Consider the following 18,667-nt stretch of genomic DNA (forward strand, 5'->3'; position numbering starts at 1 on the left):
GATAACTTGACGGCTTCTCACCAGAGTTCTGGTTGATGTTAAGAAACTCTGCAAACAGATCGTCTCCATCTTTCACTATGTCATAAGCAGAATCGAGCAGGTCAAGGTAAGCTCTTGGGGGAACATAAGGACCTAATGACTTCACTACTGTAGCAGCAGGGGCTAAAAGACTGTCAACAATCTTCCTCACAAGTTGTCCTTTGGGGACAGCAGGATCAGCCAAGTAAAACTCCACACTACTTCGCCAAGTATCGTAGTCGACCTCAGTGTGGGGACACGGTACTCTGCCCGAAAAAGTCCTCAGCTTCACTGAGTGCAGGTCAGAGCGAAGGTCGGAGCTCTTCACTACATGTTCAACAATGAACCGTTGCATCTCAGGCGGGTTCAGATGATCGGGTGCTGGCTTCAAATGTGGAAGTGGTTCAAGTCGGCTTATGTCAGGGGTAATGCTTTTAGTGTGCTCTGGGTTGTGTTCGTTTTGAGTTAAGTCTGATTCTGCTGTTTTGGGGTCTTTTTCATTTTCAGGTTCGGTATCAGATGGAGTTTGTTCTGCCGGCATTGTCTGGCCAACAAGGTCAGAGATTCTGGCTAACTCATCTTGTAAGAGCGCTCCAAACGATTTCCCACTATGTTTGGCAATGTCTTTAAGTTGAGTTATAAATGACTCTGTTAAACCTGTGCCTTTCTCTGATGAGTACACATCTGCAAGAGCATCAACATGGTGAACAACGTCACTGTTACCATCACAAACTCTGTCAAAAGGCAAGGAATCTTTTAGTGTTTCAACCACTAATCCAGATTCAAATTCGACAATAACTTGGTCGCTAACATCAGGCACTTTGATTATTCTTGCAATTTTGCCATATTGCTTCAAGTACTCAAAAACCTCATTATCATCCTCAGTTTCAGATAAACCCTTTATGATAAGAGAGTTAGGTACCTTCACATTTTCCAACGTAATGATTTCCATTGTAGTCAAAACAGAAAACAAAACTTAATTGCAGTATTTCAAAAAGAGACAAAATACAAAAATTGTGGTGATTGCACTTTGAACACACACTCCTGGCTGGCTCGCCAAGTTTTACCGTGTAACCCACTACTGAGTATGTACACGTCAATGATAGGCTCAGTTCAACAGACTAGAGAATAAGAGACACTAGGCTCTGGGGAGAGTAGGAAAAGACAGTGCAATTAAAAGAACACCACACAAGGATATAAGTTTTTCTTTCTTTAGTAATGAATTGAAAAGTTAGAGGTATTTACAATTACCAAAATAAAAGATTTGACCCTTTTAAAATAAAATAAAAATGAATTGTCCTTCAAAGTTGAGTAATAGTCCTTTAAATCCTCCAAATGGAAAAGTAGAGTTCCTTTAAGTTGTTGTTCCAAAAAAAAAGAAAAGAGTTCCTTTAAAGCAGTTCAGTTCAAGACGTTAATCCTTGGTTCAGTTCGCAAAGTGTTAATTCAAGTCAATAAGTCAAGTCAGTCATAGTCAGTGATGTGACACAAGCAGGCCACAATCCTACCAGATATGCCATGTGCAATGACATACAACAGGATCACACTCGAATGGGTGGTTGGCTCGCCATCTAATGCAGTCCACGAATCCTCAGTGGAATCCAGATCCAGCTCAAAAACTTGACCTGTGTAACCATGCCCTTAGTTAAGCTACACGTATAGGACAAAGTTCAATTCCTATCAAATATTATCAATCAGTTTAAACTTAAAGTAGTTGTACAACATTTAAATCAATCTCCTCAAAAGAAAAGCTATGCTAACTGCATACACTTCGTTTACACTGAAAAGCATTGCATACCATTCAGTTAAATAACCATTATCAAGTAAACAGGATAAATACTATGAAATAACAACATTTCGTACTGAAATCACGGTAACGTTGCAATTATACACAAACATTACCGAGTACAGTGGTTATCATGAGGACACGTTCAGTCCTCTCACCTTGCACGCGCTGGGTGCGTGATCACAGCATGTGAAATACAGTCAGCTCATTCCGAGCTTTAAGCTTACTGTTTTCAACCAAAATATACCACTTTCACACTTAACACAACAATTATTAACAAAACAAAATACAATTCTGAGGTTTCACCGAAGTATTTACCAGTGATAAACAATTTAAGACTTAGGTTACAACAGTAAGGTAAATATAGGTACGTTGTCTTACCGAGACGATTCAAACAGAAAAAATACTCCACGAAACGAAGCTCCTGGTCACATACAGCATTTACAGAGCTGATCGCTCAGTACTCCAAGAGGAACTTAAAACTTCATAAACAACTTAGAAATACTTTCTTTCAATTGTTTCTAGCTCCTTGGAAAATGTAAGTCTCCAACTTTCTGGCTCTCCTCAGCTCGAAAACTGAACGGCTCCGCGGATAGCCGAATGCTTGCAAAAAAGCATGTCAAAATAAAAGCACCAAAACGTAACTGTCACAGTAAAAGTACTGCTATATCAAATACATGTAAATCATGTTTTTAACAAGAACAAACCATCATTCATGAATTGTTTCATCAGAGTTATCACAATTTATAATCCCATTTTACTATTTATGCTTTTTATCAACCATTTATTGTACCTTTTTAATATGCATTTGTCAACCGGGTTACACCTTCAACAGGGCACAGTCTCCAGCTGGCATTACTTCCATGCAAAATATTGCACGCAAGTTTGGAAAAGATGCATTTAAAATGTGAAATTATGACCTGAAATGTATTACTGTGCAATTACTTGTGTGATCAAGGCTTCGGTGGCTGTTAAACGTTGCAGAAGCTTTATGTGGAGCTGTATCAACGAACTCATGTCTGGTCTAATTTTGCAGTTTACTGTAATTATGAAAAGTCCTTATTTAAAAAAAATGACTGGTATTCTAACAGATAAATACAGTGGAGTAAAAAGCACAGTGTGATCCTCTTTAAGGCCTGTAAGTACAGTTAAGTGTTTAAGTGAAAAAAACTTTTCCTAATGTAAAGTATGAGATAATTAACTTAGATTTCTTTCTAGCCCTCAGAGAATAAATAAAGAAGGGGAAACTGGTTCCTTAAAACGAAAGAATAATTGTATGCCATCGATTAAATATCTCTAATGTCCTCCCACCAGGGAGGAATACCTTCGAGCTTTTTGTCATCATCACCAACCCATTCTGCCGTGAGAAAGGCGCGTGTTTATGATAAAGACACTAAAGCCGCTTATGACCGCGGCCCGGAGGCAGGACGGCAGAGGTTAACTGCGGTGTTATTGGTCACCAATGTTGCAGGAAGTGCTAAACAGCCAATTGAACGGGGCAGATATATCACTGTACTCGAGCATCCCGACCTAAAGCGGCTTCCTCTCCTCACCGAGCTGTGCGTTTTTAATGTGACGACTGTTATGCGTGCTCCCTTCCTCGCACGTCAACCACTTGCTGGTTAATCGTCGTTTAAATCATTTGGATCTCAGGAGCACGTCTGTCGGAGTTTATGGACAAAGTTCGGCGCACTTTGCTCCGCATTATCAGCAACAGTCGGACTCTAGGCATGACAATTGTTGCAACTAAAAGGATGGAGTTGCTGCTTCTGCGATGCCACAAAGAAGTACTTTTGAACTCTGCCTGTCGGTCGGTGCTGCTCATCACATGCTTGGTGAGAAACTGTTTTCACTGCGGGGACGTTTCTAAACGTTTGCTCTAATAGATTTTAGAGTTATTGTTTATTCTCTGTAAACTGTACCGTCCTTACAAGTGCATCTGTCGGATTGCGATGGTGCGCTGTGTTGGAGCGAGAAGTAGGACAGATTATAAATTGGTCACTGCGTCCAAGGCCAATACTCATTTATCTGTGACAGACGGTGCCAAATGACAAGAGGATAAATGCTCAGTCCAGTCCAAACACGACAGTTCTATCAGAGTGCAACATATAATTAAATAGAGCTATAATTCCTCTCAATCAGACATGTAAAGTACCAACCAAATGTTCAAATAATTACAAATGTAACTACAAGGACAGAAATAACTGTCACTGACAGTCTACTCTTTCTGTCTAAAGTGTTATTGGTCAGGCATTGAAACAAAGCGTTCCTTATTCCATGTAAGGCTGTGAAACACATATTTGGGGCCACATCTCTCCTATAGAGCTGCACTTTGTCTCAAATTCCATATATATTCAGATGTAATGGCTGTTGGTGCTGTACACTTTGTCAGGAGGGAAGAACACCAGAACTTTGATAACATACAGAACTGTGCAAAAGTCATGACCCACCCTTCATTTCCTTATATTTTGCTTTGAGGTTTCTTCTTCTTTTCAAGTGGTCTTGAGCGATAGTTCTCTGGATGTCTTTCAAAGCTTTTCTTTAGACATCCTCTGCTCTGTAACTCATTTTCAGTCCAGCTCATGCACCTGACCGTGTTCAGTTGGAATGTTTTGTTGAAGCAGCGTGAGATCGTCTTGACAGAGAACAGATAAAAAAAGCCAGCCACCATCCAAAGAAGAGCTTCGGGATGACCTTCAAGAAGCCTGGAGAACTATTCCTGAAGACTACTTAAAAAAAAAACTTGTCTAAGAGGGTTCATTCAGGCTGTGCTGAAGAGTAAAGGTGCTCATGTTAGAAACTGACTTACAAGTAAAACCGTTTTTCTACAGTACTTCCGTATATGTTTGCACATGTTACCTATTCCCTGTTTGTTTGCTTGGGACATTTGCTCAGTATTGTAGATCTATAGAATGTTTTTTTCTGTCTTTTAATGCAATGACAGTATATGGAGGTGCTATACACCTTTTAGAGAAGGGAAGCAGAATTCGTACAAGATTGATGGCTTTCACTTTGAACTTCTCAAGTATTTTTACTTTCTGTTCTCTCCTCAAGCCGCTTCTCTCAGTGAACACTTATCTGCCTCCTCACAACAAATGTTATCTAACAAATGTGACAAAAATATGGTACAAACGTGCTTTGATCGTCTTACAAATGAAACACGTCCAACTCTCTCCAGTTCTTGGTCCTGTCGGTGTCCATGTATCCTGGTTTGTGGTCCATTGGGGTCCAGCTTCATGCAGTTTTCACCGGGAGCTACGTACCGGGCCACTATTCTGTCGTTCTCATCAACAGTCCCAATGAGCAGGCAGCTAAGGACATTGGCAGGTACAGGAGTGGAGTGGTCACTCAGTGTGTGAGTGTACAATTAATAAAAAAAATATGTCTAGGTTTTGGGAAACACAAATATTCACTTTCTTTTTGTGTTAGATGAAATTTCTTGTTAATTATTGTTTATTGTTGTTTATTGTGTTATTTTGAACAAAGTATGACGTAACCACCAGTAAGTTAGCTTCACTTAGAATCCTTTTTCCACCAAAAAGTTGGGGAACTGTCAAGTTAAAAAAAAAAAATTTAAATAAATAATCTAAAGATTCGTGAATAATGTAAGCCCGCCACGTAGTTTTAAAAAGTACAAAAACGATCTATCAGCTACTGAAATATTCTTTCAAAAGTCCCGACATTTGAAAAAAAAAAACAATATATTACAAAATGTATTAAAGTCTCCAGGTACCAGGTGAAACAACTAAATATTTCATTGGGTTAACTGGTTTCATATCAGAAGCACGTTAGGTCCTAGAAAAGCCTAACTAAAGATGAGGAGGGCTTCGTCACTTCGGTCAAAACGTTTGACTGTCATTTTCTAAAAAAACAAACAAAGGAATTTAATTATATATTGAAATTAAGATAACTTATGTATAAACTTTTTTTTAATAGAAAACTCTTTATTCAAAAGTCAAGGAACTAGACTGAAAAACAATATTGCATGGACATGATCTTCAAGCTGTCAGGCAGCACTCCATTAATGACAAACTTAAAGGAGAACTGCGGTATTTTCAACATTAAGCCTCTTTTCTGAGTCGTCTGCAATGTTTTAGAACCCCCCTCACCGCTTTTTTGATGTTTACTGCTGTCTCCGGTATTTGCCTAATTTTGATTCTTCTCAACCTGCTTCAGAATGGCAAGTCATGTGCATGTCCTAAAAGGTCAGTAAAAGCACCATAAACGTCCGTTTTCAAAATCATCAACTCACCAGAGTGGTTACTGGTGTGCACTGGTAATCCATATCAAATTTCGTTGCGAAAAGTTGCTTCTGTCGTGTTTTATTTGACATTTTGTACTGGATGTTCGTTGATATTACTCCGCCACCGCTAAGAAAATAGTGCGAGCATGAACGAGGTGCCAAATAAAACACGACAGAAGCAACTTTTCGCAACGAAATTTGATATGGATTACCAGTGCACACCAGTAACCACTCCGGTGAGTTGATGATTTTGAAAAAGGACGTTTATGGTGCTTTTACTGACCTTTTTGTACATGCACATGACTTGCCATTCTGAAGCAGGTTGAGATGAATCAAAATTAGGCAAATACCGGAGACAGCAGTAAAATTCAAAAAAGCGGTGAGGGGGGTTCTAAAACATTGCAGACGACTCATAAAAGAGGCTTAATGTTAAAAATACCGCAGTTCTCCTTTAACAAACATCACTGCATGGGCTCAAACACCTCTGAAAGGCATCGTCTAATAACAGAGGGCTTGATGCAACAAACTGTCAGTCATTATTTTAAAGGCATATATTTAAAAAAAAGAAAAACTCAGTTTTAACATTATATGAGGTATCTATACTATTTAGACATTGTGGTGGAAATTTCTGTTAACAAAGCACAGTGAGACCGTTTCCAAAATTGAACTTTTACTTCATGAAGGAGAGTAACAGCTTCGCTGTAGCTCTGAAGGAGTCTCAAATTTCATGACTTACTTATACATGCAAAGACAGGGTGTTACACAAAAGTGAACAACCTGCACGGGACAGATAAGTTTTTCTAACTTAACCTCTGAAGCCACCTCAGTTGCAAACAACTGCCGTAACCAAGGAAAGATAGATAAACATGTATTTATCATACGGGGAAAATGCAGAATAACACACCCTTTCTCTGAACTAGACAAACAACACCCGGCACGTACTAAAGGAGAATTATTAATTTTCCATCACAACATGATCCCTAAACGATTGAATTCTGTTTTCACTCTGCAGATCAATCCCAAAAGTTACATTTCATGAGACGAGATGTAAGGGTGCCGGTAGGATGGAATGGTTTCATTTTTCAAACAGGTGGTAGCTTCACATTCACTGAACAGAGTGGTATCAGTGTCCTTATATAACTCAACAAATGAGCTACTTTCAACTATTCCTTTAATCAGGGTGTTTGGTTTGCGGTTTGCAAATTAGTCCAAGCCATTTATGTTATCCAAAATCAGTCCACTCAGTAGTAGTTTGCCTTTTCTGTCTGGAAATGATAGAATTATGCCAAACCCACAAATGGAGCAGAGCGCCGTGTTTGCTCTCTCGTTTCCTTTGTTGGCATTTCGGCCGCATGCCACTGAGGTCCATCTTTAACCAGATGTCAAGGAAGTAGTCACACAGTAGTATGAAAATCACCTCGTTGATAGGTAATGATAAAGCACGACGATAGCTAAGCAGCGGCAAAAAAGCCAAGTTTGTCATATTTTCCTAAATCTTTATCCTAAAATTATTTTCCCTCACCCTGCTTGATGAGGACTATGGTTAAAGATTCAGTTTCATACTGTAGTAGATAAAACGATAAAGAAGAAGTTGGAGAATGGTGTTCAGTTTTCTTTCCTTTTTCCAAGATTACCAAGAGATCTTTTTTTTCCGCTCCACCTTTCTGTTTCTTTCTTTTCTCCCTCAGGGCTGTCATGGAAAGACGACTGGCAGCCAGTATTAACATTCACTCCAGGACCTCCACAATGTAAATCACACTTTACACACGTTTCTGCCCACCTGACACACAATCACAAAGACTAGATTCATTATGATGTCCCTCACATGTGTAGTGGCACAAATACAACAAGCACACAGCGCTCTTCGTCTCCACTTCTCTGCATAACTGATTTTTCGTGGAAACCGTGGGTTTCTTACATGTTCTTACAAGTGAAAGCTTTTATCACTTTCTCTCTGAGCTGCAGTTAGCCATGAAAGCGGTTGTTTTGGGGGTGTTTTTTTTTTGTTTTTCGCATGCATGCATGAGTTAGTTTTCCTGTTAATGCATAACCACAAGACGGAAAGAGTCAGACTTCAGGGGAGGAAGGGAAGCTGAGCAGAAAAGCCAGCGTTATGCCTGTTCACTGAATTGAGGTTTAGCCTAAAAACAAAGGATGTGGCTGGATTAGTTTCAGGGTGAGAGCACTGACAGAACCGGTCAGGGTGTGTGAGCGCTGGCAATGGATGAGCTTCGCTTCACATAATCATGGCTCACGTTGTTGATATAAAACAGTTTTGCTGCTTCTCACCGTAAAGAGTTTGGCAGTTTTACTACAAATCGTGGTAATTGTTGTTTTCTTTTGTAAATACAGTCTTTTGTGAGGGCCTTTGTGACAGAAATGAAAGGCTTTGTAGCATATCGTGGTACTTTTCAGTGCCTGAAAGCATATTCCCCCCCCCCCCCCCCCCCCCGGTACAAAGTTTTTTTGTCGTTTGCTTTTTTTTTTAGGTACTATTGGAAAGGTGAAATCCAGGATGCAAGTGAGATCCTGATGGTAAGTCCTCTTGCCATGTTGTGGTCTGGTGTAAAAGAAGACATATTTGAAGAGATCTTGTTGTTGCAGCTGGTGAAAACAAAGACCTCCAAGATCCAGCAGGTTGTAGATTATGTGAGGTAAGAGGTTGTTCGTGTGTTTCACGGTAGTTCATTCATTCATTCATTTTTTGGCATCACATGACTACTCACAACGTGCGTCGGGGAAGAGCCTGCGCTGTCTGTGAGGAGAGGGAAAACATGACGGAAGCACACAACTATGGGCTGATGTGTGGTAGCATTTTGGATATAGAAAGTATGTCCGACCGAGAGAAGCTTAACAAAAGAAAAGCAACATTTTTAATAGTGCATCTGACTAGGTAGCTCATTTTGTTTATTTATTTGCAATTATTTTTGTGAAAATCTATTTTACAGCCGAAGCCAAATTTGTACAAAAACTGATTTATTTGAATGAACTCAGTAATGAACTGAGTAATGAACTCAATGAAATCAGGAGCAAAACCCAGCCCCACGATTCACGGTTTGCTGTGACTTACATTTTTTATTCTTTTTCTTTTTTTCGGACACGGGTAAATACAGTCACCATATGCGGACAGGCTTCGTGCTTTGTGTTTAAAGGAATAATTGCTCTTTTGAACGCATTTGTAGTTCCAGAAATGATTGATGTTGAAGCTGTACCAGCCATGAAAAGGGGTTAAGTGGGTTAAGTAAAGCAACAAGAAGAGCCTGACACTGCATGAAAACATAAAACAAAAGCACATTTGGCCTTTAGCCTAGCTGGGATAAAACTGTCACGCAAATCTGCCTGATGTGTTTTTAATTATTCTGCTGACAAACCAACCCAAACACATAACCGTCTTGCAGGAGGAAGGAAATAAGAAAGAATCCAAGGTTTGTTTGAGCAGAGCTGTGATAAGTACAGATATGACTTTCCCTGCAGTGTTAACTTATCTGAAGAAATCCTTGCATTGTGACGTGTTCTGTGACTCCCTTCAAGGTCTGTTCATCCTTATGCAAACCCAGAGGTGCTCAGTTTCCCTGTCGAGGACGGCAGTCTGGCTTACATGAAGTGGATGGATGAAGCCATTCCAGATGACTGATGCTTCATTGAAATAAACGCCAATCTCAGCATGGACTGCAGCCAACAGAGAATACTGAGCCATGCGTGCGCACGGCTGTTTGAAGGCTGTGGATGAAAGAATTGAAAGAATAGAGAAAGCTCTCTGTAGACTTAAAGTTTCTCACCTCATATTTACACCTTTTTTTTTATTATCCCTCTAGGCTTTTCCCTTGAAATTCTTTCGCACAAAGTGACATTTGCTGTACGTTCATCAATATACAGTTCTTATAGAAAACACCGTCTGTGAGATAATGGATCCTTTGGAATCTATTCTGACTCAATTAAGACATCGCCAAGCTGCTTCGTTTATGTATTTATTTACGTATTACGATGGTGTCAACCACACTTCTCCGTTTCACCGCTGTGCAACTTTGCAGCACTTTGACAACATGTTTTTATTTTGTTTTATTTATCAAATTTTTACCTCAGTCATTTGCACCGCAATGATACTAATAAAGTATTTATTAATTCAGTTTATTTCACCTCAGTTATCATTCATTGTCAGAGCACCTCATTAGTCATTCTTATTTAAGCATTGCTGTTATTATAGATAAAGAAGCGGAAAGAACTGAGCACTTTTCTCTATGTCAGCTAACACAGAATAATTAAAGATTTAAAAACATGCCCTATAACATACAATATTTAAGTCGTAAGCAGAAATGTGTGCTAGCTGCTCACTGGTGCTAGATGAGATTAATTTAGGGAATAAATGGCAATATTGTAAAACTGTGTGCTTATAATTTCTGGATGCTGGTGAGGACCTGCAGGGTTAACATACTTTATAGTTTGTGTTAGAACGTACTGACAACATGACTAAAATGAGTACACTGAACACTTGCTGTATGACAGTGCATTTTCATGTTCTTCCCTCACTTTCATTGTAAGAAACGTCACCTATTCTGACCCAGAAGTTCAGACTGCGTTTATTAAATCTGTTGCCAGAAACACAAAGTTCTCTCTGAGCAGCAAGAATGTTCAGCGGTTGAAGATGCACCAGTTGAATATAGTAGTTTGTAAGTCTGAGTTTACATTTATTTGTCTAAATGTTTACCAAATTAACCGCTGAATTTGACCCTCTTAAAACCTAATATTCAACAAACCACTGAGGATAGATTTGCAGTTTTAATATCTAGTTTACTCCACACCTTTGTTACTTACCATGTATTTCTAATTACAATTAATAAAAAACCTTCCATTGTTTGATTTTATTTAAAAGAGCTCGTTAATATATTCTTGATCTCCACATATAAGGCTGGCCAAATGAAAGCTCCTTTAAAAAGCAAAAGCAGACTAACTTATCAAAAAAAGATCACAAGTCACGGCCTACAGTCAACAGCAGAACTATTCAACTGTCATTGCTGACAACAGTATGTTGCCTGTGTGTGGAAGAAAGAGAACCAGAACCAGTGTTGACAATTGGAACAAATTTGCAGAGAACATTTTGCCAAATTCGCAATCGTACAAACCGTGTGAACCACATAAGGTTGTATCATGAAGCAGAAATGTACAATAAGCCTCACAAGCTTCAGTGTGCAGAGAGTGTTCCTGGCCTGAGGCGCGCACAAAGGAAATGCAGACGTGGTTCAGTTTGGTGTTGTGTCTGTGGAGCCAAAATAATCCCCCCTGTCTGGCCCAGAGATCAGACTAACTGGTGGCGTTGCATATGTGTGGTACTTTAGAGTAAATGTCCTCCTCTTTAACTGCGTAACTGTATCCGGAGCAATGTATCTGCACAATATGAATGTACGCATAATGTTGAAAATACTGACATGTACAGTTCATAGTAATGCACTTTAATGGGTAACTGCAGATTGATCAGCAATGTGAGAAGAAAAGGTGTTATGTCCTGCAGCTTGATTACATGTCCACTAGATGGTGCTGTTGCAATACACAATGCTAACCCCCCCCATCAAACATTCAGATGTGAATCATATTAAATCAATTGTGCTCACATAATGGCAACAACAAATAGCTTTATCATCACTCTTTTTGATCACCCAAAGTAATTCTGACTGATGCAATATGAGTACCACTTACTACTCCAAGTAACATTATTTTACATTAATATAAGATTCAGCATAAAATCAGCGGGATCATCTGAAGATTGATGCAGGTATCAATGTTGCAAAGTACGACAAGTAGCAGTTTGTTTTTCTGAGGATCAACACTCCCGCTTTGCGTCCTTGATATGATGAACAACAACCATACATGATGTGTCGATAATTATGTGTTGTTTTATTACACCTGTAACATTTGCAGAGATGAGGATTTACAATATTAGTAGCAGGCGTAGAGGAGTACAACACCAGCAGCTTCTAGGAGACAGTTATTCAGTTTCATGGATACAACCCAGTTTGTCAGCAAAATGTTAAATTCATCTCCTTAATCTATTAATCATTGTACAGAAACATGGTTTCTCTGGGCTTTTTATACAGAGATGAAAGTAAATGCATAAAGGAAGACAGTCTAAAGGCATTTTTGTCATGACGCCAAGCAATTCCTCTTTAATTAATTGCAGAATCTTCATTTGGATGTTGGGAGGGATTTGGTGGTGGCACTACATTTTTGACTGACCTCTTTTTGACACAGAGCTGGTGTTGCTATAGCGCTGGAGCCAAGTAGGAAATGTTTCAGCTTTATTGGATATACATGACCTGTTCTGGAAGATTCAACAAGCAGTAGATTAGAGGTTAGGGTGTGAGGATTGGGTGTAACAGAATCACCCAACAAAGGTTTTACTTTTTCCAAGTGAGGATGGGTTGTTGCTGTAAAGGCCAAGGTCAGAAACCACCTGAAGCTGTATTACGCAAGGTGGTAGCCATTTATTAACTGTGTTCTCTGGGCTCATCTCAGGTGCATTGAAACACATGTGCTCTATGGTCAGATGAGTCCATGTTTCAGCTGTTTTTTTTGGGGAAAAAAAAGACATTGGGCCTCATGCAAGAACTACCGAGCCCTTAAAATGACATGGCAGAGTAAAACAGTTTTTTTTTAAATCGTCTGTACAAGTGATTTAAGAGAATTTGCGCATTCACCAATCTTTTCGTATTTTACGTTTTCTTTCAGGTACGAACAGAATTTACGAGTGATCCAGACCTGTCGTAGGAGTTTCGTAAAATAGTCCGCTGTTGTTCCAATCAAGTTTGCTTGACTAATGGATTGTATATTTAATTACTTTGAAGAAAAAATAAATAAATATACATTATACCCCATAATTATGCTGACATTATTCTGTTCGACTTAAATTATGCACTATTTGATGGTTCATTTGAATCTGTAAATAACAAGGTCAATGGGAAGCGTAACCAGCGGCTGACTTTCTACTTTTGGATGCCTTAGCGCGTCAGGCTCTTGGAAGAGACCGTGTAGAGACAGACGAATGGCTGACATCGCAATTAAGACTGACAAGTCTGTGCTGTTGCAAATAAGCAGCTTGCTAGAGCCACAACTCCAGAGAAAAACACGCCGATCAAACCCAATTCCACCACACGTCCAGGTCCTCACCACCCTTGTATCTTTGGCCACTGGAACCTTTCAGAGGGAGATTGGAGACAGATCGGGGGTGTCCCAGTCCCCTTATCATCAAAACTCTTATCTGTTTATCACCCATGGTACATAAAATTCCCATACACCGCTGTCCAACAAGTACAAATTAAGAGGGACTTTCATGCCATGGCTGGACTGCCAATCATAATTGGAGCACGAGACACATATACCATCAAAGCACCTGTGCTGTCGTGGAGCGCAGGTGCGTCTCGATACAGCGGGGTGGGGGGGGGACTGCTAAGCCATTTTCATATCAAACCATTTCTTTTTTATTTCGGTGACATTACGTATTACAGGTGACATGGTATTAACAGTACTCGTAATTGCTTCCCATTTCTTTGCTTTTGCAGGTCCCGTAATTCCACTGCTACACTGCTAAAAACGACAGATTTTCCTTTTTGGATCTCTGAAAGCAGAACTTCAGTCTCAGAGCCCGTAAAGTTGTTCTGTATGGAAAAACTGAGAACACCTGATGCAAAGCTTGTATCAGCAATAACTTGAAGTAATGGTTATCTGTATGATGTTATCAGTCACGTGGTTGTAGAGGAACTTTGTCCCACACTTCTTTCCAACGTTGCTTCGGCTCATAGAGGTTTGCAGCATTGGTTTCTGCACAGCTCTCTTAAGGTCCCACCACAGCATCTCAGTCAGGTTGAGGTCTGGACTTTGACCAGGCCATTGCAGCACCTTGATTCTTTTCTTTTTCAGACATTCTGTCGTAGATCTGCTGCTGTGTTTGGGATCTTTGTCCTGTTGATGACCTGGTTTCAGCCAAGCTTTAGCTGTCGGACAGATGGCCTCACATTTGACTCTGGAATACTCCAGGTCCAGGTTTTCTCCAAACATGCTGCTGTACATTATGACCAAACATCTCCACTTTGGTCTGGTCTGTCCAAAGGACATTGTTCCAGTCTTGAGTCTTGTGGTCTCGGGTGGGAGGCTGCAGTCATTTAGGGTCTGCCTTCTGAAGATAGTCTCACGCTCAGAGCCCTGAGGGTGTCTCACTGGCTGGGCGAGCCAGAGAACTTTTTTTCCTTTTAAAATGTGGGAATTTCTGAGCGATATTGAAGCACAGTTTTATGAATTTACCCATTTGTGCGTGCCTGTTTTTGCAGTGCCTCTTGAAGATAGGTTATGTGTTTTTTAAAGTGGATTGTTTTAGCACTGTAGTGTTTCGCGTGAGATGTAGAGGTGATAAATGTATTAACTGAGAATCATTACTGTCCTGGGGGGTATGGGAGGTTTTCATCAGTTGGATCCCTCCTCAATATTTTCACAAACTTTTCTGACTGTCTCATAAAGATCTTTGTTTTGGTCATCGCATGGTTTGACATAAAGGGATTGAGGTAGGAGGGGGTGTTGAACAGAACATTTACTGTGCTTGACTACAACAAGTGAGCTGAAAGAAATATGGAGGGATATTTTATTTCACAGAATCACTTCATTGTTTGAATTGGTTTTGTTTTCTCTCAAAAGATGTGGTGGTCAGCTTTTGGGTGGGGATCTGTCGTTTGTTTAGAGCGACTTCCTGTAGATAGTCGGAGCCCGAGGCAGCCAGGCTACGCTATAGACATGGTAGGTAAGGGGGTTGGTGGTCATGAAGCTCTTTGTGCTATTCTCGTTTTTGTTTTCTAGCTGTTAGAGTACAAACACGTTTTTAAACTATCCAGGAACACTGGGAAAAATCCAAGTCTTACCAAGTATATTTGTCTCATTTCTTGTCAAAATATCTCATTACACTTGATATCAGCCACAACTGCCTAACAAGTACTATTTCAGCCAGATACAGGGACTTGTTTGAAGACAATACATCTGGAATATCTTGTTAAATGAAAAAGTCTTGAAAACAAATTGTTTTGAATCGCATATCATATGAAACAAGTTTTTTTTGACATTTGAAGAGGTTTTTAATTTACTTTCAAGATCACTTTTATCTCAAAAGTCCTAAATATCACATCTTATTTCAAGAAATCTTGACAAGCTGATTTTCACTAGTTCCATTGGCAGATTTTTTTGCTTATTTCAAGCAAAAACATCTTGTATTTGTTGTTTTTTTTACTTATTTTTGGAGGGGCATTTTTTTCCAGTGAATGTTTCCAGTCAAAAGTAAGACTTATTAAATTTCTAATTCTTTTTTTCTTCTAATTTCTCCACATTGTTGATAGCTCATTCAAACTGGCTTATACTTTATACAGTCTTGGAATCATACCTCCAAATGTTGTAAAAGGGTACTGTTTTTAACACGTTAACATCTCAAACAACAACAAAAATTAAAATGAGAATGTTTGCAGCCTAATTCAAACAATTATTTACCAATGTTAGCGCTTTCTATCGCTGATGTGGAAAGGGATACGCAGAGTGACAAGGTTTTGCGTGAGCTAAATCCTCACAGTGAGTAATCCTTGTAAACTGAAAAAAAAAAGAAACAGTGTGTTGTTTCATATAGTTCTTTGTAACAACATGTATGTGTTTCAGAGGTTGAGCAAGAGCCGAAGCGGAGTTCTCTATCACGAACAAAGAGATGCACAGCAAAGGAAGAATTAGAGGTGTCGCCTTGAGGCCTGGCATCGAAGGCACAACAAAGAAAAGAAGAAAAAAATGACCGGTTTATCCAGAATTAATGTCAGCCAATATGATAGGTGCGCATGTTTATCTGTCTATCTGTAGAACTACTTTGGCATCTACTTCTGCGCCCGCTTTGTGACAAGTTCCGCAGAAACAGATCCAGCAACAAGTTTCTTGGAGCAACTGCATGTTGAAATAATGACGACTCTTTTAGAGCAATCAAATGTTTCAGAGTTGACAGATTCAGGTCAGGACCTGTTATATGAGATCTGCAGCCAATCGGACATTTTACCTGCACAGGTTGACCTCTCACAAGCACAGCTCAGTGAGAATAAGTCCCTGAGACAATTGATAAGGCCAAATCAAAACAATTCCACATTTCATTACTTCAAATGATGACCGTGTGTATCAAAAAGCACATTGGACATTTTAATTAATGGTTGAATAAATAGATAATGACACAGTGTAATAAGTCACAAGTTGTTTTTAAATTGTAAATAAAGCTGGTAGGGACCTCATCGTTTGTAATATGTCATAAAACTTAACACCATAGATTTAAAAGACAGTGTATTTTTTATGTAATTAAAACACTATAGAGTAGCTGGTAGGAGAGCCTCTGTCACTGTGAGTGTGTTCTGTTTCCTGTTCCTCCAGGAAGTGACACAAGCAGATATTTAGTTATTATTTGTATAATCCTTATTCTTGCACCTATACTTCTTGTAGACAGCATGTTGTATTTGTGAAATAGTTCACCAAAGTCAACTTTCTCCATTCTTTTTAACCCGAAATATATTTGTGATTTTCCTTTCTCATTTTAACTCGAGTCTAGATATGAATGTGGAGGAGTTGAAAACATAACAACTCGACACACAGCTGCATGTAAGCACAGAGGTTGAGTAAAGTTGCACTTAGTCATTGCAGAAAAAAAAACATGAAAAAAGTAGCACCACTCTTTCTGTAGAGTCACTACAATTCAAAACAGTTCATTCATGCCATCTGTTTCTTTTTCGGAGTGTATAAATGACAAATGATTTCCTAATTAATTATTTCCTCATCATGAGTACATTTTGAATTCCATTTGGATTTAATGCAATAGGTTTTAATAGCTTTACTCCCTGTCTTCTTTTGAACGGAGTTCTACCATACACATTTCTGTTCTGTTAATAACTTCTCAACTGTTATCTTATATTTGTGAGGACCGGCCCAGATTGATGGCCCTCCACAGTTGGGACGGCCATCTGAAATAAAACATGCGCATCTCTGCATTGATCTAATCTATTACTAACCATCAAAATACTCAAAATAAAACTGGGATTTAAAAAAAAGAGAAGTGTTTTTAGTACATAGCCTACTTTTTTTTTTTTTTATCACTTTCAACCACCAGTGGAAGAATATTAGCCCTGGGAATAAATATACATTATACCCGAGAAAGAGAGTTACCCCTCTTTCTCGGGGTTGAGTTACCTCCCTTTGTGAAACGGAAAACTCAGGGTTTCCCTCATTTCAGGGTTAATCAACTCAGTTTTCACTAAACCTGCTTCGTGAAACGGACCTCTGGAAACCAAAATCCTGAACTCTGGAATCTCAGCCTCCCAGCGCTACAGGGCAGTTTCAGGCTTCAGAATAAATGTTTCAAAACAAGTCGGAAGCACATAGTTTTAAGGTTCAAAACTTCCCTGGTGCTGCTTTAATTTCTTTTGTAAAAACTGATTTTCTTAATTTGATTTTAAAAAATAGCTCCATGGCTTGCAATTATTTGAGGCATTTAGATGTTTTTAATAGATATAATTCTTTGTAAAATATAAATGGCCAATGTTGTAATCAACTAATTGATACTGAGAAAATGAGCAAGGTTAATGTAATATGTACAGTGCATATGCATGTAGACACTGTTACTCAGGGTAATAATAGAAGCTTATGCTAACATTTTACCAAAAGCAACACTGAAACCAAGAATAGTTCCGTGTGTGTTTGCTACTAAACATTAGACAGCATTTGACAATTTAAGTTGCATGCAAACAAATGTTTTGGAGACCATTTCATAGCCGTACACAAAGAATTTCTTTATTGCGTGTTTTATAACAGTAACACCAATTCTTTCATGTGAGTTTTCTGATGTCTTTTCAAATTCCCTGACAGACTGAAACGCTTCCCACACTGGTCACATGGGTAAGGCTTTTCTCCAGTGTGGATGCGCTGATGATCTCTCAAATGCCCTGACTCCCTGAAAAGCATCCCACACTGCTCACATGGGTAAGGCTTTTCTCCAGTGTGGATGCGCTGATGATCTCTCAAATGCCCTGACTCCCTAAAAAGCATCCCACACTGCTCACATAGGTAAGGCTTTTCTCCAGTGTGGATGCGCTGATGAACTGTCAAACTCCCTGACTGACTGAAACGCCTCCCACACTGCTCACATAGGTAAGGCTTTTCTCCAGTGTGGATGCGCTGATGTATTTTCAAATGCCCTGACTCCCTGAAAAGCATCCCACACTGCTCACATGGGTAAGGCTTTTCTCCAGTGTGGATGCGCTGATGATTTATCAAATGCCCCCGTCTCTTGAAACTCTTCGCACACTCGGCACAGCAGTACGGCTTCCTCTCAGTGCGGGTTGGCTGATCCGGCACACATTCACTGACACCATCCTTGCCCTCTTCGCACGGTCTGTCCAGGTGTGTGCATTGTTTCTGTGAAGGAAAAGCAGGCAGAGATAGAGACAGTCACTACGGCGCACAAAGATGGTGAATGGAATCATTCTTCCAAACTACATGGGAGAAGCGGTCAAGATGCATGGCAGAAGTGAAAAATGAAGATTCTTTTGTTGGAATGTATCATTCAATTTTATCTTCCAGTT

The 18,667-nt window shown here is 39.4% G+C and overlaps 2 protein-coding genes across 3 annotated transcripts in view; one reads left to right on the top strand and one right to left on the bottom strand.

The window, feature by feature from the left end:
• The window catches only part of LOC142373353 (uncharacterized), a 314,679-nt gene that overhangs the window by 294,801 nt on the left and 1,211 nt on the right, over positions 1–18,667 (bottom strand). The window contains exon 3 of the mRNA XM_075456558.1: positions 17,950–18,500. Coding sequence (XP_075312673.1) covers positions 17,950–18,500 — 551 coding nt within the window. The remainder of the gene's footprint in view (positions 1–17,949; positions 18,501–18,667) is intronic.
• On the top strand, positions 3,334–13,409 carry LOC142372468 (protein CutA homolog). Of its 2 annotated transcripts, XM_075455376.1 has the most exons (6): positions 3,334–3,639; positions 4,983–5,131; positions 7,736–7,795; positions 8,537–8,582; positions 8,652–8,701; positions 9,579–13,409. In XM_075455376.1, exons 1-6 carry the CDS (start codon positions 3,478–3,480, stop codon positions 9,679–9,681), a joined length of 570 nt encoding a protein of 189 aa, XP_075311491.1. In that variant the 5' UTR covers positions 3,334–3,477; the 3' UTR covers positions 9,682–13,409. The 2 variants fall into 2 exon arrangements, with proteins under 2 accessions (XP_075311491.1, XP_075311490.1); XM_075455375.1 differs by having other exon boundaries at positions 8,537–8,701.

Source organism: Odontesthes bonariensis, chromosome 22 (genome assembly GCF_027942865.1).
Source record: "Odontesthes bonariensis isolate fOdoBon6 chromosome 22, fOdoBon6.hap1, whole genome shotgun sequence".
Lineage (NCBI taxonomy): Eukaryota > Metazoa > Chordata > Actinopteri > Atheriniformes > Atherinopsidae > Odontesthes > Odontesthes bonariensis.

Coding starts and splice junctions, on each gene's coding strand:
- LOC142372468 (XM_075455375.1), top strand. CDS start 3,478: ATGGACAAAGTTCGGCGCACTTTGCTCCGCATTATCAGCAACAGTCGG. Junction 7,796..8,536: donor CACTCCAGGACCTCCACAAT/GTAAATCACACT, acceptor TTTTTTTTTTAG/GTACTATTGGAAAGGTGAAA. Junction 8,702..9,578: donor CAGGTTGTAGATTATGTGAG/GTAAGAGGTTGT, acceptor ACTCCCTTCAAG/GTCTGTTCATCCTTATGCAA.